The sequence below is a fragment of the Poecilia latipinna genome, unplaced genomic scaffold, assembly GCF_001443285.1.
Source record: "Poecilia latipinna isolate Pla-1442-1.1 unplaced genomic scaffold, P_latipinna-1.0 Scaffold1839, whole genome shotgun sequence".
Lineage (NCBI taxonomy): Eukaryota > Metazoa > Chordata > Actinopteri > Cyprinodontiformes > Poeciliidae > Poecilia > Poecilia latipinna.
In genome coordinates, this window is record NW_015114455.1 from 36223 (window position 1) to 62880 (window position 26658).

Here is a 26658-nt window from a genome sequence, read left to right on the forward strand (position 1 = left end):
ACTAAGTTTTCCAGGGACCTATAAGATCAATCTTATAATTACATTTTTTGTGAATTAATATTTAATTAAAAGACTACAAAAGGCTTCTGGACAAAAAAAAAAAATATATGTTTTCTTCTCTTCCCTCCTTCGCCCCCCCTTGTAGATCCGCCCCTGCTCTGATTTGTCCCTTTCTATAAACAGCCTCAGTGTTGTGACTCCACAGTCAATTATTTTTATTCAAGCTCTAAATTAGTTTCCACTTCCTTACCGAACACATTGGTAGGTGAACTACTCATAACCCCCCCCCTCCCCCCCATAAAAGTTGATAACAGGGTTTAAAGTTCAAACCACATTACCCAGAAAGCCCAGGCGTGTGTGTTTTCTTTCTTTTTCCGGATGTAGCATCACATGAACTGACTGTCAACATGCAAGATGGCCACGCATCACAGGCAAAATGCTGCTGGGCGGAGGAAAGTGCAGGTAAATTTTGCGAAGTGCATGTCTGCAGATTGTGCGGCAGTGACAACTTTAGGGTTCTCGTCTTAAGGAGGTGTTTTAGAAACGTCCGAGTGTCGGTAAAAAGCGACTCCCAAGAACAGCGCTGCGGCTATGAGTCATGGCTCAAGCCGGCTAACAGAGCTAGCTTAGCTTGCGTGAGCGGTTAGCGTCAGCTGCTAACTAGTACGTCTGAATGCTAACTCTTTTTGCTAAAAGACTTCACAAAATATATGCTTAGAAGGAAAAGTGCAAATCACGACAGAAATATTTGCAAACCAGCACAAACGCTAGATGTATTGTCTAAGCACCGTTTTGATGCTTGCTTTATTTCTGACAGTAGCTAAGGTGCTCCGGCTCCGTCTAATTGCTGGAACTTAGCTCGGTGGTTATGTTGTGTACTCTGCTCGCAATAACGTGAACGCATGTTAGGTTTTAACGACAGCGTATTGCATTATTTTCCTAAAATGTGAAATATTGAGCTCTTGCATTAACCAACCTGCCATGTTACAAAGAGAGAAAAAAAAATCAGCGCACACATTGAGCTGCAGCTTTGAAATGGGTGTGATGTTGTGGACTGAACCAGAAAGTTTCCCGGGCAGGAGAAACGAGCACTCTGTCTTGTTTATGTCACAGGTTTCCTACGTGATTAGAGACGAGGTGGAGAAGTACAATCGCAATGGAGTGAATGCACTCCAGTTAGACCCTGCTCTGAACCGGCTCTTCACCGCAGGGAGAGACTCCATCATCCGGATATGGAGCGTCTACCAACAAAAAGTAGAGTTTTAAATCACATACGAGTCCTGTCAGAGCATAAAATCACTGTTTTGTCGTTAGTCGTGGAGCTGTCCTAATTCCTGCTCTTTGTCATTGTAGCAGGACCCATACATTGCATCTATGGAGCACCACACTGACTGGGTTAATGATATAGTTCTTTGCTGCAATGGAAAAACATGTGAGTTTTAACCCCGTATTCAACCAGCTGTGCTGTCTATAGCTTTCAGTGCTTAATTTCTTCATTCTGATGCACCTTTTCCTCCTTTCAGTGATATCAGCTTCATCAGATACTACCGTGAAAGTATGGAATGCTCATAAAGGATTTTGTATGTCGACGTTACGGACGCACAAGGACTATGTAAAAGCTTTAGCGTACGCTAAGGACAAGGAGTTAGTGGCGTCGGCCGGTCTGGACCGGCAGATCTTCCTTTGGGATGTGAACACACTGACGGCGCTCACTGCTTCCAACAACACGGTCACCAGTGAGTACTGATGTCATTTTGACTGTGAATAATCACGAGTGTGTCAATTGGAACTTCGTAGCGTAACAACATCTGTGTTTTCCTGAACGTTGACCTGCCAATATTGATTTTTCTACACGAAATACAACATAAAAATATATAAAATGTTCGATTTTATTTTTTCTTGCCTCCCTGCCATGATGCTTCTCAATTGAAATTGTACAGGGCAATTTATAGCAAATCCTCTTAAGTCATTTACAGAGCAATTGATAGAGTTCACAGTCAAAACTCCAATATTTGAAATGAATGATTAGCGAATGTGCCCTTGAAAAGATAAAACGAAACTTTGTACTTGACAAAGATTAGAACATCTTGAAAAAGTACATTTTTTTGTCAGTCTGAAGGTGAAACTCTAATATTAAATAGATTCATTACACAGTGTCAGTCATTTCTTCTAATTCTGATGTCTTGCAGATAATAGAAATCAGAGTTTCAATGTCTCAAATGTCCTTGAATATTGTGGAAAAGTGAAATATTACAAACTTGTGGTGTCACACCTTAATCAGCCAATTAACTCAAAACACCTGCAGAGGTTTCCTGACAGGAGTCACCTGATCAAGAGCCACTACGCATAGACAAATCCCACACAGAAGTTGCATCCCTGTGTGAAGCCTCTCCTGAACCAGAGACGACGTCAGAGTCATCTTTGCTCGGGAGCAAAAGAACTGGACTGTTGCAGAATGGTCCGAGGTCCGCTTGTTTTCAAATGAAAGTAAAGTCTAGCACTTTATTTGCACATCAACAAGTCTGGAGGAAGAGAGGAGAGACAGAAAATCCATGTTGCTTTAGTCCATTGTGAAGTTTCCAGTCTGGTGCTTTGTCATATCATCTGCTGGTTCTGGTCCACTGGGTTCCTTCAAGTCTACAGCGGATGCAGCCATCTACTGGGAAACCTTAGAGCACTTTATGCTTCCTTCTGCTGCCAAGTTTTATAGAGATGTTGATTTTTTATTTTCCAGCAGCACTTGGCACCTGCCCACACTTCGAAGGAAGCGAAAGCTGCTTCAGTGGCCGTGGCGTTCCTGGGCTGGGTCAGCCAGCAAACTCTCCTGGACTGAACCCCACAGAGAATCGACGGAGTCGAAAAGAACATGAGACATTTCCTGATGACTTGAAGACCGATAGGAAAGCATTCTTCCGTTACGCCTCAGCAGAGCCACTGACTGAGCGCCTCCATGCCGCACCGCATTCAGAAATTCATGCTAAAGGAGCATCGACCAAGTGCATAGATTTCAAAATTTTAAAATATTCTCTTTTTTTTAAAATTAATCTTATGCAATTTTCTCGCTTTCCGAGACACATAATTTTGGGTTTTCATGAACTGTAATAAATAATCATCACCATTACAGAAGAAAAAGCTTGAAATATTTCACTTTTTGCGTAATGAATCTATACAATATCTGAACTAAATGACAAAATAACGAATGTCCTCAATATAGTCAGATCTATTTTTTTATTTGAGATAGAAAATATAAACCCTCTTGTTAACTTTAATATTTTCAAATGGCTGCAAACATTTCGAACCAAAGCAAGGCAACCTGACGTCACTCGGTTCAGCCTTCCTGTTACCTCTCAAAGTCTTGCTCTCTCTCGCTGTCTTGCAGTTTGAATGATTAGAGACCCGACGCGTCGTACAATATGTCGCATCCTCCTTCATATCTGGCTTCCCCTAAGCACATCGCATACAAAAAATATCTAACTTTGAGTTTAGTTCACTCAGTTACAGCATCAGCACTGAAGAGAATTGTTGTCTGTGTGAACCGGCAGTTTTTACTGTGATTCACTCACAGACTGGAAAAAGATGCCATGGATTTCAGGTGCCATTCAGCGGTTGATTTCCTCGTTCATCTCTGATGTTGTGTCGTTTCTGCCGACTCTGGCTGAGATTTCCCCGGAGGCTCACTGCAGTTTCTCTCTCAACAGCTTCGTCGCTGAGTGGGAACAAGGACTCCATCTATAGTCTGGCCATGAACCAGATGGGAACAGTTATAGTCTCCGGATCTACTGAAAAGGTCTGAGCTCGCCACGCGCACTCCATTGAGAAATAAAGAGTTTAGGAATCAAATAAAGCTTTTGTCATTTCCTGTCGTATTCCAAAGTGAATTCCTTTAAAAAATAATTATTATTATTTTTTTGTTTGCGTCAGGTTTTGAGAGTGTGGGACCCTCGAACGTGTGCAAAGCTCATGAAGCTAAAAGGTCACACAGACAACGTCAAGTCGTTGCTCCTGAATCGCGACGGCACCCAGGTGTGGCCTCCTGAAAACGACCCGAGATGTCAGTCGCTAGCGGACGCCGATATCTAACCCCAGTTATGTTTTTTTTTTTTTTTTTTTCTCGGATCGACGCAGTGCCTGTCGGGGAGCTCGGACGGGACCATCCGCTTGTGGTCGCTCGGCCAGCAGAGGTGCATCGCCACGTACAGGGTCCATGAAGAAGGCGTCTGGGCTCTGCAGGTCAACGAGGCCTTCACACACGTGTACTCTGGGGGCAGGGACAAGAAGATTTACTGCACGGACCTGAGAAACCCGGACATCCGTGTGCTCATCTGCGAGGAGAAGGCCCCGGTGCTCAAAGTAAGAAGTCAGAACTTTGATCCGACGAAAAGTTGATGCATCGGATCATCTCGCACAGAAAAAGTGAAACAAAAGTGCTTGTTTTGTTTAAGCCTAGGCGTTAATCAGGATTGAAACGATTAATCAATTGTTGAAATAAACATCAAATAATTTAGTAATCGATTAATAGTTAATGGGAACATACAGATTCAAAAAAGACATCTGGGAAAAAAATATATTACTGTTATTTATAATATAATAATTATAATTGTATGAAATATATATACATTTTGTGTTTTAAGATTAAAAAAAATATATTTGCCTGTAAACATTTTACTCACAACTCGTCAAGTGGCAATTTATTTTAAATTTTCAGTCTGTTCAAATCCGCTAAAAGAATCGTTGCTTCATTTTAGGCAATAAAATGCTTATTTTCTTATTTATTTATTTTTTTAAAAACAAGGAACTGAATTATTTATTTTCATATTTAGCATACTGTTAATTAATTGTTGATAGAATAATCAATTACAAAAATGTGCAGCCCTACTATTCGCAAATGTTTTGTTTTCTTGACTCTGTTTGCATCATTTGAAATGATTCCCACATTTTCTCCCCTTGGTGATCCTAAATCAACATCTCAGCCGGTCAACCTTGATGTTTTTCTCTGTTGCTCAGATGGAGCTGGACAGATCTGCTGACCCACCTCCAGCGATCTGGGTTTCCACCACCAAGTCATCTGTGAATAAATGGGTAAGCATGCGTGACAATAACCGGCTGACTGGCTACACGTTAACCAGAGCCGGAGCTGCATCCAAGTCAGGAAGAATCTAAATGCTGTTTCTTTATGAGGCTTTGCAGTTCTTTTGTTTGCGTTTGTAGTCACTAAAGGGAATGCACAACTTCAGATCATCAGGGGAGTACGACAACGACTGCACCACCCCTCTGACTCCACTGTGTACTCAGCCAGAACAAGTTATTAAGGGTAAAGTATGACTGACTGGATCAGGGGGAAGCTCTCCAGAGCTCATTTTCATAAAGTGTAATTAACTCCTGTTTCCTAGGAGGTGCCAGTATTATACAGTGCCACATTCTGAATGACAAGAGACACATACTCACCAAAGACACCAACAACAATGTGGCATACTGGGACGTGCTCAAGGTAAATCGACCAACTCCTGCTGTTCATCCAGGTATCTGTTGGCTTTCCTGAAAAACTCCCAGGGTTTCCATGCTGCCTGAAAAAGAGAAGACAATAGGCCTGCCACGATTACAAGTTTTGCTGGACGATAAATTGTCCCACAAATTATGATATCATTGTTTTGAGAATACTTTCAAGTGATATATTGATAATGGCATAATAGTGCAAGTTTCCCCTTTCAAAAACAAGTGAAGTAATTTATTATTTGGTCTCCAAGCAAAATTGGCATTCAAAAAAGATGAATCATCATATCTGTGATGGATGCTAAAGAGTTAGCTGGCTAACCAAACCTCCTGCTAGTTCTATAGAGGATACTTTTTATTCATTTCTTGATTTAAAGTGAACCAAAAAAAACAACAACACATAATGAACTGTGACTTTAAAATCAAACTACAGACCAAAACATGATTTTTATGCACCGTAATGTTTATCTTTTTGTTTGTCGTTTCTTCCAAGGCTTGCAAAGGAGAAGACTTGGGCAAAGTGGAATTTGATGAGGAGATTAAAAAGCGGTTCAAGATGGTGTACGTGCCAAACTGGTTCTCTGTCGATCTGAAAACCGGAGTGAGTTTTTTTTTTTTTTCTTTTATCAGCTTTGACTTGTATTAATTACCTTTCCCAACTCACACAGCTTGTTAATGCATCTAATAATAATAATATGATGTCACTCTTTTTATGAATATTAATTTTTTTTTGTTTATTTCCATTAGATGCTCACAATTACTCTGGATGAGAGTGATTGCTTTGCTGCTTGGGTGTCTGCAAAGGATGCTGGATTTTCAAGTTCTGATGGATCTGATCCAAAGTGTAAGTAATCTTTCTTTATATTAAAATACACACCAATCAGCCATAAAACTGTGACTACTGTGTGTATGGTTCTGCCTTCATGCTTCAGAATGATTAGTGAAATGCAGGGACTATTTGTTGTTATTAACTTTAGCTCAGTTGTTTTTCTTTTGTTTGTTTTGTTTTTGTTGTTTTTTTTTCCCATTATTGGATTGACATATTTATTGGACCAAACCGTCACACACAGTGGTGTAGCGGCCGTCGCTAGCTGATTGACAGCTAGTAGCGATCATTCCCGTTAGCGGGAAATGTAAACCAGACAAAATGCCACCCAAAAGAAGTTTAGTGGTCCAGAAAAAGAAACCAGAGGAAAAAAAAAAAAACCCAGTTAAAGATTATGCATTTGTTATGCATAAGTGGAGTTGCAGCATCTTTTTAATTTTGTTAGCAAGCTTTGGATAATTGTTATGTAGCTGGCTGGAACCTGTTCATACATAATGTGTTTAGTGTTTGCTTCATGAATATGTCACACGAGTGAATAGTCTGTTGCCATGGGAACAACTGATTAGACCCGTTTCTTCAGATTCTAGCATGGAGCTTTTATAAACAATACAAATCTATTTCCTTTTATTGATGTATTGATTGTTGTTTTCCTTTTTATAGTGTAATTCACCTCAACATGTGTAGTTTTAACTGTAGCCTTGTGAAATGTAACGGCACGTGGCATTTTAGTGGCCCATCTGAAGGGTTAAGCCTCTCTTAACTCTCTTATCAGAGTTCAGTCTCAGAATCGTAGTGCGATAAACTACCATCGATTCGTAAGAAGGTGAATGACTTTAATTTTAGGCAGCGGAGGTCATAACATTTACGACTGATGTGAACCGTAATCCTGCGTCTTCCTCGTTTGCAGTGAACTTGGGTGGCTTGTTGCTCCAAGCTCTGCTGGAGTTCTGGCCCAGAACGCGCATCAACCCCATGGACGAGGAAGAAAACGAGGTGAACCACGGTGAGAGGATAGTTTTCTGTTAGATCCAACAGTCTGGAGACTCTGTGTGTGTGTGTGTTTGCAGCGGTCAGACCGTCTCATTGCTGGTGTGTGTGTGTGTGTGTGTGTGTGTTCAGTGAACGGTGAGCAGGAGAACAGGGTGCAGAAAGGAAACGGATATTTCCAGGTCCCACCTCACACGCCCGTCATCTTTGGAGAAGCAGGAGGAAGAACTCTCTTTAGGTTCACACGAGTAAACATTCAAACATTCAGGATCCTGTGTCGGTGAAGTTGTGGTTCTCTAACTGCTCCATGTTTCTGCTGCAGGCTGCTATGTAGAGATTCAGGCGGCGAGACTGAATCCATGCTGCTGAATGAGACAGTCCCACAGTGGGTCATTGATATAACTGTAGATGTGAGTATTGACGTGAAAACCTGGAGTTTCTTAAGTATATAGTGGAATAACTTTAATTGGAGCCGCTTTTTAACCAATCAGAACACTGTAGATAATTTCCTTTTGTTTTCAACTTTGGCCACTTCTCGTTTCCCTTAAAGAACTAAAATACAAGTAGACTCTGGGGTTGAAATGATTAATCAGATTAATTGAATTATTGAAATAATCGTCAACTAACTTAGTAAGTCATTAAACAGAGAATGCAAAGTTTTACTTAAACTGTATATTCAGAGCAGTAACTAAACCAAAGCTGGACAAAAAATGTTTTGCATTCAAGATAAAAAAAAAAAATTGTAAATATATTCTGCCCAGAACTTCTCAAATGTCCTATCTGTAGCTTCATCTGCTTCAAATTATCTTTGCTATCCAATTATTAATCTGTTAATCCAAAAAACATAACCCTCTGTCAGAGGAAACATTCCCTGCATTCTAGAAACCAAATTTGACACAACAGCACATTTAACGTCAGAATTTTGATGTTCTTGTCACGTTCGCTGATGCTAATTACCCACAGGGACGTTGTGCGCTAACATGTTCTTCCTGTTATGTTTCAGAAAAATATGCCCAAATTCAACAAAATCCCATTCTACCTCCAGCCCCATTCTTCTTCTGGTGCAAAAACTCTAAAAAAGTAAGCCTCCGGAGGATTCTGTCCGTCTGAGCAGCATTTAAGCCTTTACTCCGTTACGTACCTGCTGTCTGCGTTGCAGGGACCGTCTCTCGGCCAGTGATATGCTCCAGGTGAGGAAGGTGATGGAGCACGTTTACGAGAAGATCATAAACCTGGACAACGAGTCGCAGACCACCAGCTCCTCGGCCAACGACAAACCCGGAGAGCAGGAGAAGGAAGAAGACATGGCGATGCTCGCCGAGGAGAAGATTGAGCTAATGTGTCAAGACCAGGTGCGCTAAAGTTTCTTCCTTCAAAATAACTTTTTTTTTAAATGCACTTTTTGAAAGAAATGTTTCGTCTCGCTAATCTTTTTTTCTTTATACAGGTTCTAGACCCCAACATGGACCTGCGGACAGTTAAACATTTTATCTGGAAGAGTGGAGGGGACTTGACACTTCACTATAGGCAGAAGTCGACATGAAATTTGTCATTTTTACAAGCAGAACTCTTGTCATTTGCCAATCACCACCCACCTCCCCCATATAGTCCCCACTCGACCCCGTCACGTGCTCCAGAGTCACCGTATCAGTGAGAAACCAGTAAACGTCCGAGGACATGATCCATGGTGTATCTATCATAGGGGAAGTGACCAGAACACTCCGGCGCAGCCAACACACTCCTGAGGAAACGGCACCGGTTGTTCCACACTTCAAGGAATGACCTTTTTTTTCCCCCCTCACACAATTTCAGCTACCTGTTTTTCCGTTCCTCGGATCTTTGCCTGTCGGGCATCCTGAAGCGACTGACGTTAGTCTGTGTTTGAGTGTGTATGGATGTAGTAGACTGTTGGCTCTAGTACATTCCAGAAACTCTTCCTCGTTTTACACACTCTGCACCCATCCTCTGCCGTCAGGACTACTCCTGGTTTCTGCGTTAAAACGAATCCTCGTCCGCTACCTTCACTTTGAACTCGCCCACCGACTCAGACGCCTAACTGTTGCAGAACCTCACTCTGTCTCCGTCTTTCGTTTTTAGCTGTGCTGTTCTCCACGAATGAATGTTTTCTTTTTTTTTCTGTAAATATATTTGCAATTTTCTTTTTTGTTTAAATGAGTTTTGGGTTTAGCAGGATTTTTTTTTTGTACAGTTTCTGTTAAAAAAATACTTCTTCTTTTTTTTCTCAAATTGCCAGAGCACATTGGTCATCATGAAAGTAACTTAACTTGATTTTTAAGAGTTTACCCTGACAAATGTTAGTTTTTTTCCAAGTCACTTTAGGAATTGGAAACAAGTATAAGGTATATATCTTAATAACTCAAGCAGTGATTTTGATGGCAGTGAGGACTGTTCTTTGTGTACATGTCATTTAGATTTACTAAGAGTAACTATAACTTGAAGGGGGATCTCAATAGAAGAGCATTAGGAGCATCCAACCACTGTGGGAAACTCACCAAAGTGAAATAAACGCTAACGGCTACGTCTCTCTTGGAGGTCTCAGAGCAGAGATCTTTTCACTGTAAATCTTCTGGAGTTAATTTTGCCATGACACGTACGTGTGTGTGTGTGTTTGTAACGCCATAAAGGAAAACCACATGGAGCAAGCTCTGATTGGCCAAAACAAGAAAACCTGGAGAGAGAAAAAAATAAAGATAGGAAATGTACCTCAAATTAGGCCATACTACTGCAATATTCCTTGTAATAATTTGTGAAATATGTATATTTTAGGCATTCAAAGAAATAAATTGGAATGGTCTTCAGAGTGACAGATCTGTAGGGATGACGATGACAAATGGATGTTTGTTGGGCTGTAATGTGATCAGCTGATGAGTGTGGAATAAAAACAAGGGACACTTTCTTTTAAATCGATTGTTTAACAATCAGCTCACCCATTTCACATTCATTATGCATTCATTCCTAACTAAAGTATTTAAAAACATCAACCGTTGCATGATGGCACCTACTTTAATGAAAATATTCAGCCCCATAAAGACGACAGAAAAAATAGAAGAGTACTTCAAGAATCTCAGACTTCTACTTACAAAAGCTTTTCTCATCAAAAATACATTAGAAATTTAAATTTTTTTTTGCATAGACGAAATAAGTAACAGGTGTCGATGTCAAGTAGTAGAGATGCACAGATCAGAGATATTGTTTTGGTCTGATTTCAGATCGTTTTGTAAAGCGTTGACTTGACAGTAGAGATTTGAGGATCATAATCAACAGGCTTCAATATATCCTTGTTTTGATTGATTAATTATGGTCTGAGTAGCAGGGTGAAGTCACACAATGCTGTAAAATTACATGCTTTTAGTTTAAAATAAAGACAAAATCATTGATTTAATCCAGCTTTAGCTTAGATAACGATACCCATCGTAAACAATAATCTGCATTCCCTTACAGATTTTAGATTTCCAAAAGTTCCAACTCTTCCAAATTATGCCGATTCGCTAAGAGGATGGTGGCTCAGAAGAAAAATCGTTAGCCGTCATACCTCCAGCCTTCCCGTTATCTGTAGAAAATGGCTCTCGCTCACTCTCTTGCAGCTTGAATTATTCCCAACTAATGGCAACTACAATTTCACAGTTTTACTTACATTCCTGTGCTTCCACTGACTTGAACTTTCAACACCTTATGTTTGTATGATGATGATCACTAAAAGTTATTCACTCAAAACATCCCAGAAAAGTCTGAATCAAGATTGTGTGGCGGACTGCTAAGCACCATAACAGCAGGTTACACAATGAAACAAACATAAATTGTGAAGGAAGAAAATGGCCACTTTCTGCTGTAGCAGCTTAATTAAACAACAGACATCTCTCTTTCTTTAAAACAGCTTCTTACAACTCTCTGCTCCCTCTAAGTGTTCATTCTCAGTGTTTTCACACCTGAAAGTCCAGTGGACTTGAAACCGAAACAGCATTTGTTACATTTTCAAGCTGGAGCGGTTCGTTTTCACACTGCACTGTCAAACTAAAGCCTTTGAAAAATCAGTTCCCCTCCTCGCCTGTGGTGGCGCTGCATCAAGAACCACTGAAGGAAACGACACGAAGACCTCTGACGGAGACATAAGCACAACTTCCTTCTTCATGAAATGTGAACAAAACATTTTAGCGGGTGTAGAATTTATCTTTTGCATGATAAAAGACCATGAGCCAGTTCTTCTGCTCATGATCTTTTGTTTTTGTAAATACAGCAATTTACCCAGGATGCCCAGCGCTAGCTCATGGTTATTTACCAAAGACGAGAGTTAAATCCTACAACAGCTAAAGTCAGACGGCATTAAAAATTTGCTCACAAGTAAGTCGCACTCGTGTCTTCTTCAGTGGTTCTTGATGCAGCGCCACCGCGGCTGAGGAGCAGAACCTGTTTTTCAAATAGTTTGGTTCCTAAAACATACTGTAGTGTTAAAGAACAGCTGAAAATGTAACAAATATTGCAATTTGTGTTCCCAATCGAGTCGAGTCTACCGAACTATCAAGCGTGAAAACAACCTTAAACAGCTCACTGATCCAGAAAAGGCCAAAACTCAAATCTTCCTTGCTCTGTAACCACGTCAACCCAACGAGTGTTGTTTATGCAATCTGCAAGTGATATGGTATGGTGTGTTCACCCCAAAAAATATCAGATTTTTGAGTTAATAGTCAGGTTACTGGCTAATTTATCAGTGCATCTCTTTTAATAAAAACATGGGCAGACAGCTAGCTATACATGAATAAAACTCTCCAAAAGCTATGCAGCTGAAAAACAGCAATTACAATAATTAAAACTAAAGACTTTGTTAAAAACACACCAATCTTATCAGAGCTGGTGTGAAACATTTTCTAAATATTACAACAAACAAAAAATAACACAACTCAAACATTACTATAATAAAAGCCCTTTAAGTTCCAATCAAAAGGAGACCACGACTAAAAGTGTCCCATGTCCAATGTTTAAAGCTGAGTAATCACTATGTAGACAACTAGGAGAGATGGAACAGTGCACCAGGAGGACAACTGTGACCTATTTTACCAGCCAGCAGTCTAGTAGTGTCAGAGAAGTTCGTAGTGTTAGAGACGTGAAGGTGCAGCTGTGCTTTGCAGTAGTCGATGTGTTTATCTTTGGAACCGTTCAAGTACTTCTCTCTTTAGTGCACTGGAAGCAGCGTTTCAAAAACCCGTGTCCACTAATTTCCCACCAAACAAGCAAATAAACCTTATGCTAAAATAATTTTAAAAAATCTGTAACTTAATTTTGTATTTGTACCTTAAGATATCGCCCTTCCTTCATGTTAAAGTCTCAGCCTAGTACCTGTAGTGCAACAATCTGGAATAACTTGGTCTGTCTCACTTCCTACATGCGTTGCTGGAAAAGTATTTTTCTGTTTTCAGATAAGCTGAAAAAGTAGGGCTGGGCAATTTAGCTTGATGACAAAATCAGTTTTTTCATATAGAATCTGATTTTAATCTATTTTTTCCTCATTTTCTTTTCCAAAAAAATATCTTTAAAAAGGGGCTATTACGATTTTTATTAGGGCCTGGCTCCAACAATATAGTCATAATATTTCCAGAAAAAAAACATTGTAGAATTATTAAAATGATGACTTATTTATTAAAAACGTATTATCGCACAACTAAATTCTTGTAATTTTATGACTATATTTTTGTAGTTAAAAAAAATAAATAAATCTTAGCGTGGCGCTTATATTCCATCAAAGACTTGACTTGAAATCAAAGCCCAAATAAGTAGAAGTTAACTGGGCCACCATCTTGTGGCCCAACTTAAAATCTAAATTTTCTAAAAAAAAAAAAAAAAAAAATATTAACCAACAAATCTGATTTAATGCCCAGCCCTAGTTGAAATGCTTTTTCACAGCAATGTAGGGCGTCCTTTATAGAAATGGATAAAAGAAATGTAAATATTGATTGTCTACGCCGCGATGCATTAGCGTTGCCTCTATATGACCAAAGGAAAATTTAATCAAAATGTGTTTTTTCTGGTTCTCCCCCACCACTCTGATGATCTACAGGCTCTGCTGACTCAGACGCCGACGCCTTCACATCGCCTAAGACTTGAAAGTCCGCCTCATTAGCAGCCGCGGTCGCGATCGGGTCTACTGGAGATGGGCATGGAGACTCTTCAGCGAAATGCTGAAGAGTCTCCACAGGAAGGGATCGCACACCCAGAGGTGGACTCGGGGTGCCGCTGGTTCCCATGACGGAGCTCTGAAGGTCTGCGGACTCGGTGCGTGGAGGAGACGTTTCAGCTGGAGCTACTCCGGAGTCAAACCAAGTGTCAGGAGCGGCGAGAGAAGCGTGGAGCTCCACAGCTGCATGGGAGACCTGCTCCAGTAGTTCACTCTGGTTCTCTGCAGATGATGAGGGCAGAGCACTGTCCTCCAGCTCCTCTGCATGGCAAAAAATCAATCAATCAATTTAAGTTCATTTGCATCGCTGAAAACTCGATTCATCTGGTCTCTTACCAACACCAGATATGTCGCCCTCCTTCTCCTCGTGCATCGCCAGGGAAGTGTTGGTCATGTCGATGGACGACGTGGACACGTCCAGCCTGTCCAAAAGATCTGCAGGGTCAGGGCTCATCACTGCCACCTCCAAATCAGATAAACCTGGAGAGAAATATTGCCAAGCAGGCAAGATTTTCAGCAATCTCCAGAGATCATACGGAGCCTCTTTATGTTCATAAATGAGTAAAAAAAAAACAGGAATCTGAACCAACCAGAGTCCATCACCGTCTGATCTGGTGGCGGCGGTATCACAGAGTCTAGGAGGGTGATCTGCTCCACATCTAATAAATCTCCACTGGGGGTTGAAGGGGCCATAAGAGGCGCCTGGAAAAAAACAAAGAAAATTCATTACATGGAAGGGCATAAATGCAGCTGTGCTTTGCTTTGCTGATATTATCTCAACGGTGGGTGTTGTTTGTGAGCATAAAGTTTGTCCGGCAAGAAAACTTGCAGTTTTACTGTGGTTTTGACTTTTCAAGTTCACTTTGTTTGTGTAAATTGTTGCAATGAACAATAATATTGTCATTTTGAGACCACTTTCAACCCATAACAATAACAATAATAATGGATTATTAATGCAAGTATACTCACTCATTGATTAAAAAAATACTTTTATTTCTAAAGAACATTTAACACTTTTAATATCCTAAATGAGCAAACAAAACAACATCAATTAAAATGTTCTATGAAGTCTCTAACCACAATTGCATTTCAAAACATAATAATAATAATAATAATAATAATAATAATAAGCTTATACAGGGAAACAGGTAAAAGTGGAAGGTAGTGCAAACTAACTACTTTGTACTGGGTGTCAAATGTTGGCGTTTCTCAAAATGACGGCTTAACTACAGGTTGCATTACATTAACAAAACTATTGTAAGATATTATTCCAAACACAAAAGAAGAAGTAACAATTATTCTCATGTGTATAGATTCACATTTACCTCTGTGTACCCATGCGTTGGCTCCTGTGGAGAGGATTTCTCTTCTGCCACTGGGATGGAGGGCTTCTCTGTCGACATTTCTGGAGTCGCAGGAATGCGGTGCAGGTAGCCATAACCGATGCCACAACCCAAGCTAAAGACAAACATATTTAAGAGCTTCCTGATTTTGTACCCTCATTAACAGCGAAGGAATGCATGTCTCATAAGTTATTTAGTGAAATCTTGTGGATAAATCACTGAATTATAAAAACAAAAAAAAAAACACTCAACCAGTAAGGCAGGAGAAAGGGAAAAAAAACACAAGTATATCTATTCATGTAATTATGAACCTTTGTCATTTTAAACACAAGCATTAATCAGCATATTTACAAGTTTCAGCAAGTAGAATTAAATGTTTTTTAGGACTTTTATAATGCCACCTTGAATTAAATTTAAGACCAAAAAAATATAAATATCGTGAATGGTTGTATTATAATGAGGCATAGCATAAATTGTGACATTTCTGAGGTTTGTTTGTGGCTCCTAGCAGTGGCTTTGTACTTCTCAGACTGCATTTGGCTCTCTACAGCTTTAACCCCGGAGACGCCTAGCTTAAAAGTTTGTTTTGTGCAGAATGCACCTGGCTAGCATGTGTTGGTAACAGAGGTGAGCCAGTGGCAAAAACAAATGTCGTCCAGCCATTTGTTTTTATCGCCAAAGAGCTAGCTAGCTATTGAGAGCATATTAGCAGCTAGTTAGCGGTAGCCTCAACTGCTTTGAGTTGCAGGATTCATTTAAAATGTCTGCGCGTGACTCAGAATTTTGTCTGACAGAAAACTACAAATGCCACAACATTTTAGACATGAGATCAATATATTTGAGACCAACTTAGATTTGATGAATTTCAGACATTTTAAGATTTTAATTGCAGATACATGAATTAAAGGCTTTTTAAGGATGCGCAGATACCCTGTTATTTGTGTAATAAAACAATGGCAGTCAAGAAATGTTGCTTCCTCTTACCTGCCCTCTCCTCCCCACGCTCCATTAGGTGTGACCATCACATCTCTGCAGTTGTCTGTTCGTGTGTTATACACCAGCAGCTTCAAGGGTTTCCCTTCATGGGCTTCGATCAGCGAGAAGAAGTCCTCCAACTGTAAATCATAAGATCATAGCAACCTAGCTTTGTTATCCAATTTGCCAAATATCACACCACATGTAAATTAAAAGGTATAGTGACGCATGCCAATAAAGAGGGAGTCTTAAAGGAGCCTTACGTCTTGTAACACCTGATCTGCCCCGACAATGTAGTCACTGTATGACTGAAGACCTGCCAGTGCCGCTGGTGAACCGGCTTCTACGTCCTAGGAGAAACGGGTTGGATGTAAAGCACAAAAGGGAACTCAAAAATTTTAAAAATGCTTTTAACCGCATCAAGATTGAAATAACAATCGGAAAATGAGTTTTCAGAGTGAGGAAGTGGCTCACCAGTACGTGCCAGACGTTCTCATTGGCTCCTTGGTAGCTGCAGAAGCGAACACTGGCGCCCAGCAGGCCCTGTCCCCCCCACATGTTACTGGGCACCACCTCCAGCTCTCGGACCCCGGTGGTTTTGGTGCTGTACACCTCCATCCTCACAGCTCTCTCCATGTTGGCTTTCAGGAGCTCCTTCAGCTGCTCATTTTCCTCACTCTGGCCCACAGACAAGTGACCAGGAATCAAAACAGAGATTTTTAAACAGCATTCTCACTTTATCTGTTCTTCTATTATGTATTGAGAGAATGGTGGTTATGATATTTTTTTTATGGTGTGATCTACCTAAGAAAACACTACAAGGCATGATCTAATAGTCTATTATTCTATAAAAATAATAATTATGACTACAGCTACTAAATATAAAATTTGAGATTTTGCACGCATTGATATGCAAAGGCGACTGTGATTCAAAGTATTATGCAGCTGTGGAGTATATAAAGTTGCCATTACTGCGTAAAACTTACGAGTCTTTGGTTGTCTAGAGACAGAATGAAGTCAAAGAAGGGCTGCAGTCCGGCCTTTTCTGCAGGAGAATTAGGCTGAATCTGTCACAACAAAGATAAGGAGGCTCACGTTAATGCTGCGGCTGCGTTTCTGGGCAAAGCATGAGCAAGTTTGTACATTTCAAATGTCATAAGCAACCAACAGTAAAGTGAATCAATGTAATCTGCGACTATGTTACAGCACAGATTGAAAAGAAACGGCCTCGGGATTGTTCAAAGCTGAGCATCTACTAAATCAAAAATCTCTTTTGATTGTGAACTTGTCCTCTGGGTTACTATGATTGAGTTACTGAGTGGAGGTCTGGCAAATCACTTAGAAAGTTTTATTACAACCATTTTTATTTGTTGCAACACAGTCACCAGAGTTACATATGAATGATAAATAATGTCAAATTTTACGACTACGCTAGTTTTTTTTTTTGTTGTTTTTTGTATTGGGTCTGTTTAATGAAAGGAACAAAACTGCTGCCAAGCAGAAACTATTCAAAAATATTTATGTAATAGCAACCGTATGGATTTATAGTTGTTTATGTATATTGGCAGATTGTGTTCTATTTATAGTTATTGGTTTGCTAATTGAATAACCTTTATTAAAGCTTTTTTTCTGTTTGATTGTAAATGTCAGTTTAAAAAGACCCACCTCGCTAATGTTTGCTAAATAATTTCAGAAACACAATTAATTAAACGCTATTTATTCTGACCGGCTGAATGAACTAAAGCTCTCTCTTGATTTATCGTTGAGCTAGTTATGTAGCTCAACGCACCTGTTGTAAAACGAGACAAACACAGTAATTGCAACCTCTTCGTTACAAAATGACTGTTCTTAGAAATGTTTCTGTCCTGTCATTTTCTCCCCGCGGGGCTACGAGTAAACAATGCCACATCATCGTTCGTGTTTAGAGGCTCTTGAGCCGCAGATCCTCGGCTAGCTAACTGTTAGCATACAGTGAGGACTCCAGCTAAGCTGCTGCGCTTTTCAAACAGAAACTCAGCCAGCCTTACGCCGTGGACATGGTATCCGTACGTCCCTCCCTCGGGGGCTTCTGAGCTCTGCGATAATCCCATTGCAGAAAAGAATTATTAATTTTATTAGTGTTATTAAAAAATAACGACAGAGAATTGCTATGGTTGACACTTCGCAACCATTTTTAGCAGCCCAAAACAATCGAGCGTCGCTGTTATCGAGCGCCAAAACTGATCTACACTGCGCATGCGTACGTATGCTTGAACACATGGTTTAGTTCAGGGACGCCCAAAGTATGGACCGTGGCCCTTGGAATAATTTTATGTGGCCACTAAGTTCAGTCGAATAATGCTTCAAATTTGGCCCTCCAGTGGGCATTTTTGTCATTTTGTAGCATGTCAATTTCAATGACAAATTTAATTCTTCTTTAACCGAAAGTGTTAGTCCCAAAGTAATTTTTAATGGTTGTGTTTTGTTTTAATTTTAATTTCATAGTAAGTATAAATATAAACCTCCAGGAACTTTTTGCTAAAAAAAAAAAAAGAAGAAGAAGAAAAAGAAAGAAAGAAAAAAATACAGCACATTATTGATTCTGTTGCATTTAATTCACAGAAGGTTTTTTTTTCTGGACCAAATAAACTGAAAGTTAGGAAAATGCACTTTGTTTCATTAACATATGGTACGTTTAAAATCACAACAAAATTATTTAGCTTTTTTTTTCGTGCCAAACAAATTTTTTGGAATTGCGGAAAAAAACGTTTTCACTGAACACGTTAGGCATTGCTATGTTGTGGTGAATGGATCATACTATAATTTTTTTTATATAACGACCAGTCTTTTGTTAACAACTCAGCAGAGAGAGAAGTCAAGTTTGTTTGCATGGTGTGTCCAAGTTTCACCCCATCACAATAACTCATTTCAGCAGAAAGGCAGTTCAAAGACAGCTTTTAGCTCAGCAGGGACTAGCACTTAGTGTTTCCTACTGGTCCATGTTGTACTTTGTTCCGTTTTTGGCAGAAGCTCCTTGTTTCTGATTTACAGTGCAGGAAATGTTTGATGTGAACAGTTTTATTCCAGATTTATTAAGACAAACCTCGTCTGTTTTCAAAAGATGGTTATGTTGGCAGAGGATTCTGTGACTGTCGATAAGGTCCACTGAGCTGGCGGTACATGCTGTTTTAAGCCACTCATTAATCAAAAGCAATCTGCTGTATCTTTCATTTTTACATCAAACTTTCGATAGCGGTCCACCATTAAAGACCTTGGCTTTGAGATTTCAGAAAACAAAATGCAGATGTACTCCATAGTTTAAAAAAGGAAACATTTGTTTTAATGAATCATTGCTCTGTTAACAATAGCACAATATTTATATTTGGCAATTTTTTTTTCAAATATATTATTTAAAGATCTCTAAACATTATGCATCATATACAAAATCCATGACTATCCACTGAACAATTACAGAGCTACATAAGTCAACACTACAGCTGAAGCAGATTTTATTAGACACTGCTGTAAACATGGCGTCAATGGTTGCGACAGAACACTGAAACGGGAGGAATTACAGAGCTTATAGCAGCCGACATATTTACATATCGGGGGGGAAAAGTACACCGGCTGCATTTGTTTTTGGTATTGCTCAAACAGACGGACCAGAAATGCTTCACAGGAACTAAAGCAACAATTAATCTTGGGTCAGCATGAGATTCGCACAATATAATAACCTTGCGCAAAAACACCACAGTGTCACGGCATTTAAACAACAAAAATGTATGCTAGATGTGTAATATGATGCACTTTCCTTTAAAACGGGAAAGCTTATTTGAGCAAGTAGTAGAAAAAGTAGGGAAACCCTTTATTAAGCCAGCGGGTAAAAAAGGCATAGTCCACACGTAGCCAGATTTCCGGGGAAATAAATTCATTTCCATACGTTTTGGCCTTTCATCTACACAAAAACTCAGTTTTATACTATTAAAAACAATTGTTTATACAAACTCCGACCAAAGTAGAGATTTGACATGGGTCCCACGCATTACAGTCTGAGAAAAAATAATGTGCAAATATATCCACATACTTGATTCCCAACCGACATCGTCTTGTGTTTTAACTAAATACGCTATTTAAAAGTGGTTCAAACCATAAATGAACCCCCTGGCGTCATGTTTGATTCCTAACAGGAAATCGCAGATGTAAACTCAGATATGTTTTAACTTTGCGCTACACTGCCCCCTAAGGGTTTGGCGTGGTTAAAACAACGCTCCGGGTCGGAACTGAGTACGAGTAGGTTCTTGTTGAAAACTTTTCTGAAACCGATCCCGTGTGTACGATATGATTTTTAAACGACGTGGTAGAGATATACGTTTTTATAAAGACCTGGCTACGTGTGTACAAGGCCTAAAATTCACTCTTCGCACTTTCATAAGCGTCTCATTGAAAGGGCTAACCGCTAACCGGCCCAGGCTACTAACCATAAGATGTTTTCTGTACTGTGGAATAAAAATGTCTGCTGTAAAAAAAGAAAAAAATAAAGCTTTAAATATGGAGTCTATAGGACCATCTGACACACCACTGCTTTCATACACTCAAAGGTAAAGGAAAAGTACTGTTTATCGACTCGAACTGTTGCCATTACAATACTAGTTATTATTCTGATGTAAACTCTGCCATTTTTACCAGTTAATAATTATGTCACCTTTTTATGAGTTACCACTCATAAAAATAATCACTGATTAAATAAATAAATACGTATCGGCCCAGTAAACAGGTACTCAGAGTATGTTCTGGGAAATAATCAGAGTGATGTGAGAATGATTCCCAAATCCAGCAGAGCACGGCTTATCCTCATCCAGAGAGTTGCTGTTTTAATTAATATGCTACAACACCTAGTTCTTCATTGCATGTGATAATGCATTGCAGTTCATATGCGTACTTTGTGCATGATATTGTTGGTCATGGTATAAATTAAATACATCCCATTACAATTTTATTTTAAGGAATTAATAAAAATTAAGCTAATTATTCAAGTGTGATTTCTCTCGAAAATAACTTTCAGGCAAAAATAATATTCCATAGGGAAAAATAGGTCTTTGCATTTAGAAATTATTATAAATAGTTGTTTTGTTAAAAAAGCACTAATGTGGGCGTTTTATGAAATTGGCTATGAAAGCAGAGTGTCTGAATCAGCCAATCAGAGACTCTAGGAGCTGGGTGCTCGACTCCTGCGGTGGTAAATTCACCGAGCTGAACAGCTGGAAGTGCTGGAAGCTGTCAGAGTGTCTGTGCTCTTTGAAGGAGCTGTGCAGCGGTCCGGAGGGGTAGTCTCTGTGGAAGAACTCCAGGTCGGAGTCAGAGGAGAGGCTCAGGTCCATGTATCCACTGAAAGAGTAACCCATGGTGGGAGACGGCGTGTTAGGGAAGTCCTCGAAAGAGTCCTCGTTGAAAAAGTCTCTGGATTGATTGGCGTTCTCGTCGAGATAGTTCCTGCTGGCGTCAATGTTGTCTGCAAGCACAACGGGCGAATGTGGTGTGTCGTCATCGTCTTCTGCGTTTGCAGAGCTGCATCTGTGCCGGTTTTGGGCGCACGAGAAGAAGTTCTTATTGCTGGAGTCATGGGTCAAATCTGCATCTCTGTCCGGAAGAGTGTGGGTCCCGCTGAAGAATTGTCCTGCGTCGCATTCGGAGGAGGAGAGGGAGGATTCGGACATGTCGCTGCTGCAGCTGTTCTCCTCAACGACCAGCTGGTCCGGGATGCAGCGGAAAGAAGGAACGGCAGGCATGGCGAAAGGAAGCAGGTCCTCCTCCAGGCCGGACCTGAATGGACACCTGCTCTCCTGCGTGCTCTGCTCTGCGCTGGACTCATTGTGTCCTGAACAGTCTCTGAGCTCCTCGGTCACGACCGCCTGCTCCCCCAAGATGAGCGTTTCACGTCGTAGTCGCCTCTGCAGCTCCAGCCTCATGAGCGTATGGATGTAATGACTCTGAACGCGCCGGGCGTCGAACTCGATGCGCCCCTGAACGTTTCCGCAGCTGTCCTTGGTGCAGCCGCAGGGGAAGTTGAAGCGGTCCACCTGTTGGTCAAAGGAAAACAGTCTGTGAATTCATCAAATTCATCATTCGTTAACAAATTTGCCTTGTATCATTTGCACGGTATCTGCTAGTTTCAGGAGGTCAAATTTAAGACTTTTAAAGACCCTTTTTTAATGTAGTTTGAATTAAATTTAAGACTAAAACTAAATATAGGGAATGGTTGGGAGATTGTGCTCTATTACAAAAACTATCTATTTGGCTTTGTGGAAATGGTAGAGGCACAAAGGATAGCTAGCTGCTGGTAGCCTCGACCGCCTTGAGTCACAGAATGCAATGAAGATGTTGCGTGCGAACCAAATTTTTGCTTGACATAAAAAGTCCCAGGAGAAAAACAACTACATGAAATAGTTCTGCCATGAAAAATGTAAGACTTGTGAATAACATGCTTAAGGCCAAATTACATTTTTAAAAATGAATTTAAGGCAGTAATTTTGAACAAAGAAATTTAAGACTTTTTAAAGGTGCGTGGACACCCTGGCTTTAGAGCTCACTGCTGTCCAGCACACTATGGATGCAAGTTAGCGACTAACCAGTTAATCTAAAGCTGATTGATCTTATTAATGGACTGACTATTAATTGAGCTGTCATGCAGCTCCACTGAATGAGCGCTGAGGTTATAGCTTAAGGAACTTGTGGAGTGTTTACATTTCAAAACAGAGCCGCAATAACGGCCATTTTGCATTCCACACTGGACTCTGTTTGGACCGTTTCCCTTTTCTGTTCTGTTATGGCTCCGCCATCTTTGTTTCTGTATCAACTAGCTTTACTTAAGAATGACCAGCAGCGCCCTCTTCTGAATGGTGGCCAAATGACAACACTAAAGAAGGTCAAAGCAGACATTACAAGTTAATCAACTGGAACTTATTTTAATCTAATAAACCATTAATCGACATTTGCATCCCTGTTGCAGACATATCTTTTTTTCAGATTTTGTTAATATTTTCCCAAGACTTTGAGGTCCGTAACACAGACGCGACTTGTTGCGAGTCAGTGTTGTACCTGGCACTTGATGCCCGCCTGACTGCAGGCGCAGGTCTCCGGCTCGCAGAAGCCCCGACAGTCGCAGCCGCAGGCCTCCCTGGAGAGCCGCAGAGCGTGAAGCTGCCTCTTCTCCTCCTTGTCGATGACCTTTGCCCCCGCCGCCAGGAGGAGAGCCTGTCGCTGTTTGGAAGAGAACGGCTGAAGGTAGCCTCCGTCCTCCAAATCCGACTCACTAACATGAATGTCAGGGTCTCCACCCAGAACTTGATCCGTTGTCAGCTTCTCCGCTTCGCTTTGGTCGACGGCTCCGCTTATGATTAGCTGGAATCAAACACAGCAGCGGCTCTAGTTAGGAGAAACGTTGTGAGCGAGACCAGTGCAAAGCTGAGATCAAGAGCACTCACTTGGTGTTTTAGTGCCTCAAATCTCTCTTGAATTAGTTTCTCCCTGTGCCTCTCTCTGCGCCTGCTGCGCTGCTCCACTGCATGCTCGTCCACGGTGTACCTTCGGAGGGCGCTGTGTTTGCGCACCATGCCCAGGGTGGCACCTCCTCTACTGGGTACGCTGGTGAAGCCCTGGCAGCGGGGGAAGCTGAACACCGTCACCTGGTCGAAGCGCACGCTGTTCGGCCTTTTTGAGAGCTTCGGCTTCTTCAGGATGGGCCAAACTGGTCAGGTTTAAAAAAAGAAAAAAACATCACAAACATTAGATAAAGCAGTGAGCATTCTATGCAGAGACATATCTGCAAATAAAAACAAAATATATACCGCAAGTATTACTTATTAAAACCACAAACCTCACAGATTTGATGTGCGTAATCTAAGTTTTAACACTATCAGCTCTGCTAGCTGAACATTTTCATTGTCTTTTCCATGCTTAATATTGTTTTTCTCATTCTTTCCGTTTTGTTTTTGATTTGGCTGCCTCACCTTTTTATTTATAGTACAGTAATACACTTGGCGTCTGCAATTTCTGGCCAAAACGTTGAAAACCATGTATCGTTTTCCACTGCATGGCGAGAAATTTATTAGCACTGTGGTGTTTTGGCAAGAAGATTCTCGGCTTCAGTCCCAGATAAGGTTAGGAGAAATTTCAAGGATTATGAATAATTTTATATTGCATTGTAAATAAGCTGCCCATCCACAAAATTAGTGGTTCAGTTCAGCCTCGGATACATACAGATAGATGTGTAAAGCTTACAGATAATCACTATGCAAGCACAATTGAAATAAAAATAAAAAATCTTCAACGGACTGATGAAGAACAAGTCTGACTTTTGCTGAAACCTTTGTAATTTCCAAAGCGGCCACTAGGGGGTGTACTGCAGGTGCTTGGCTTCATTTGGGGTCAACAGTTGAACACAAGTGAAAAGGAAATGCCAAGAAAGGCTTGTGTAAACAAGTAACCGATCAGCTGCAGAAAGCAGATGAACTTCTTCTTCCTTTTATTTGTCTCTGCAAAGTAATCAGACCCTCAGCGGTCTGCGACAGCGTCCGTCGGGTCAGAGTTTGACCTCAGCAACAACATGAAGCACATCCAAGTCTGAACACCCGGCAGCAATACGTGAAGGAAAGCGAGCCCAGCTGGTTGACTTGGTATCATCTGCTCTGTTTGTCTGAACACATCCAGTCTAAATCTGTTAATCCTTGACTGTGCCGTATTGGCGGTGTTTGTCCTGAGGAAGAGATTACTGTAACCTTTCTGAAAACATCTCCATAACCCTGGTGTTTGTTTCCACGCCAGTGTCCACACTGAGCCTCACTCTTCCCTCATTTTTGGGGTTTTTGGTGCAGAACTAGCCATGCTTTATTCTTAATATGATGGATTTAGATCTTCTTGTTTATATTCGCTTTTTTTCTGTTTTTATTTCCTTCCTCTCAAATAGTCGAGTTCGCTTCTTGCTTTTGTGAGGTTTATTTCAGCTTTCCGCAGAGGGAAGGAAGTAATTGGGGCTTTATTTGTTTGGGAGTTTTATTTTTCGCCTTTTTCATTTATCATTTTAATATATTATTTTTGCGACATCATTCGTGTTTAAATACGTCTCCAGTTCGAGATTGAACAGGACAAATTACGCCGCCGATGAGTGACGGCGAGAGTGGCCTCCTATCTAAACGAAGCCATTTGATGCGATTTGTTTAAAATGATCCTGCTATTCAAATTGATCCCACTACTTCTTATTGCTCAAGCAAATGATCTACGCTCTGCAGGAGCCGGCCCCTCTCTGCGCATCTTATCTGCAACGGGGCTTAAAGGCTGGCGTTTTAAATATATCAGTCAGCCATAACTTCTGCTCCAGGTTGATAAGAGACACTCCTATAAAACGCTGGTGAGGAAACGCGCCGATAAGGAAGGAGGTTTGCATTATTTGAAAGACGAGGGGAGGGGAACAAACGTGAGCGGGAGACTTACTGGGCGATCCGGAGGCTGACGCAGGACTGTGAGGTGTGAAGTCGTGGTTCTCGGAGGAGCTTCCCTCCCCGTCCGACTCCCACTCGGAGGAGGCAGGAGAGGAGAGGGAAGATGGAGAAGCAGAAGAAGAGGAGGAGGAGGAGAAGGAGGAGGAGGGAGGGGAGTAGCAGGGATTTTCCTCTACTTCTGCAAACTTCCTCTTAAGGATGTCTCTCATTGTTTGGCTGTGGCGGTTCCTAAACGTTCTGCAAGAACACAGAAGAAACAAAAACACAGGTTTAAATAACTTAACATTGTGTTGAAATAAATGTGCAGCCTAATAATGGAGGAGGAGGAGGAGAAGGAGGAGGAATTTTTGGATTTCAAATTGAAGTGCTTCAAAGTCCTAGAAATACCAAAGTTAGTATCCTGTAGCAAAACACACTGCTGCCCCTCCCCAACCTGCTATTGCATACTTTCTTCTTGTGCATTAATCCAAAACGTGTTTTATTTATTATAGGATCTGCTATGCTGAAAAACTTTTAAAGATTAATGCTAATGCTAATTTTTGACACATGTAGCATCTGATAAACCCTTCTAAAATATATAGGTCCTAGCGTTTATAGGATGCAAAAAAAAATTTCACTTTGTTTTTTTTTTCATGTTGAAATTAAGTTGTATTAACAAAAAAATAACATTTTAAGGATTCAGTTTCAGAAAGCCAGTGAGGATTTGGTATTCCTGGTAAGAACTTTACCTAATACGAGCATCTAAATTTAAGGTGGTTTATTTTTATTATTTTTACTTGTGTCTATTTATCAAAGATACAATAACACATTAATTTTATAGAAAATATTATTCCAACTGTAAAATTAATGTCACATAAGAAGAAATAATTGATGCTTTTTTGTTTGGGATAAAAACAGTTAGACCATGTTTAAATGTGTATATTTCTTTCTTTTTCACTGTATTTTTAGTCAAAGTTATGATACTGTAACAGTCTCATATCAATGAACAATGACACTAAATATGCTTTGCACTTTTTGGTTTTTTTGCAAGTGACAATTTCAGGAATGAGAAGCACTTCCTGGTGGAGCCGGTTCCCAGCCACCAGTTTGTTTAGGCTAATTCGATCTTGATAGTGATTTACCTAGAAACCAAACGTGTTTCACAAGCTAACTCAGAAAATCCTCCTCTCAATTACAACTAGCTGAGCACTTAGGAGAAGTAACAGCGGCAGAGCAACTTCACGACTCTTCTTTCGTTTCCCTGCAGAGTAATTAACATTCCAGTGATTCCTTAAGTTTCATTTTTTTTTTTTTTTTTTTTTTTTTTTTTTTTTTTTTTTTTTTTTTTTTTGAAGCCTGGCCGGGGGGGGACTGTTGGCTTTTTCAATGTGGCGGCGG

At 40.4% G+C, this 26658-nt stretch overlaps 3 protein-coding genes across 4 annotated transcripts in view; 1 reads left to right on the top strand and 2 right to left on the bottom strand.

Moving 5' to 3' along the window:
* Positions 1–356: 356 nt before the first annotated feature.
* Positions 357–10227, top strand: LOC106934651 (WD repeat-containing protein 48). Of its 2 annotated transcripts, none has more exons than XM_015014685.1 (18): positions 357–462; positions 1114–1254; positions 1354–1432; positions 1524–1736; positions 3699–3787; positions 3922–4023; positions 4126–4350; positions 5005–5079; positions 5209–5311; positions 5391–5488; positions 5984–6091; positions 6238–6334; positions 7224–7319; positions 7436–7541; positions 7626–7713; positions 8307–8383; positions 8463–8655; positions 8751–10227. In XM_015014685.1, exons 1-18 carry the CDS (start codon positions 415–417, stop codon positions 8844–8846), a joined length of 2034 nt encoding a protein of 677 aa, XP_014870171.1. In that variant the 5' UTR covers positions 357–414; the 3' UTR covers positions 8847–10227. The 2 variants fall into 2 exon arrangements, with proteins under 2 accessions (XP_014870171.1, XP_014870172.1); XM_015014686.1 differs by having other exon boundaries at positions 1357–1432.
* A 3059-nt stretch (positions 10228–13286) lies between these two features.
* LOC106934654 (Golgi reassembly-stacking protein 1) lies at positions 13287–18022 on the bottom strand. Its single transcript, XM_015014688.1, has 9 exons — positions 17836–18022; positions 16795–16875; positions 16283–16486; positions 16072–16158; positions 15818–15948; positions 14816–14948; positions 14081–14192; positions 13827–13970; positions 13287–13751 (listed from the first exon to the last, which is right to left on the bottom strand). Exons 1-9 carry the CDS (start codon positions 17896–17898, stop codon positions 13321–13323), a joined length of 1386 nt encoding a protein of 461 aa, XP_014870174.1. The 5' UTR covers positions 17899–18022; the 3' UTR covers positions 13287–13320.
* A 1082-nt stretch (positions 18023–19104) lies between these two features.
* LOC106934652 (cysteine/serine-rich nuclear protein 1) overlaps positions 19105–26658 on the bottom strand; it is a 13287-nt gene continuing 5733 nt past the window's right edge. The window contains exons 2-5 of the mRNA XM_015014687.1: positions 25274–25518; positions 23269–23531; positions 22883–23185; positions 19105–21864 (exon numbers count right to left, since the gene is read on the bottom strand). Coding sequence (XP_014870173.1) covers positions 20977–21864; positions 22883–23185; positions 23269–23531; positions 25274–25490 — 1671 coding nt within the window. The 5' untranslated portion in view covers positions 25491–25518 and the 3' untranslated portion in view covers positions 19105–20976. The remainder of the gene's footprint in view (positions 21865–22882; positions 23186–23268; positions 23532–25273; positions 25519–26658) is intronic.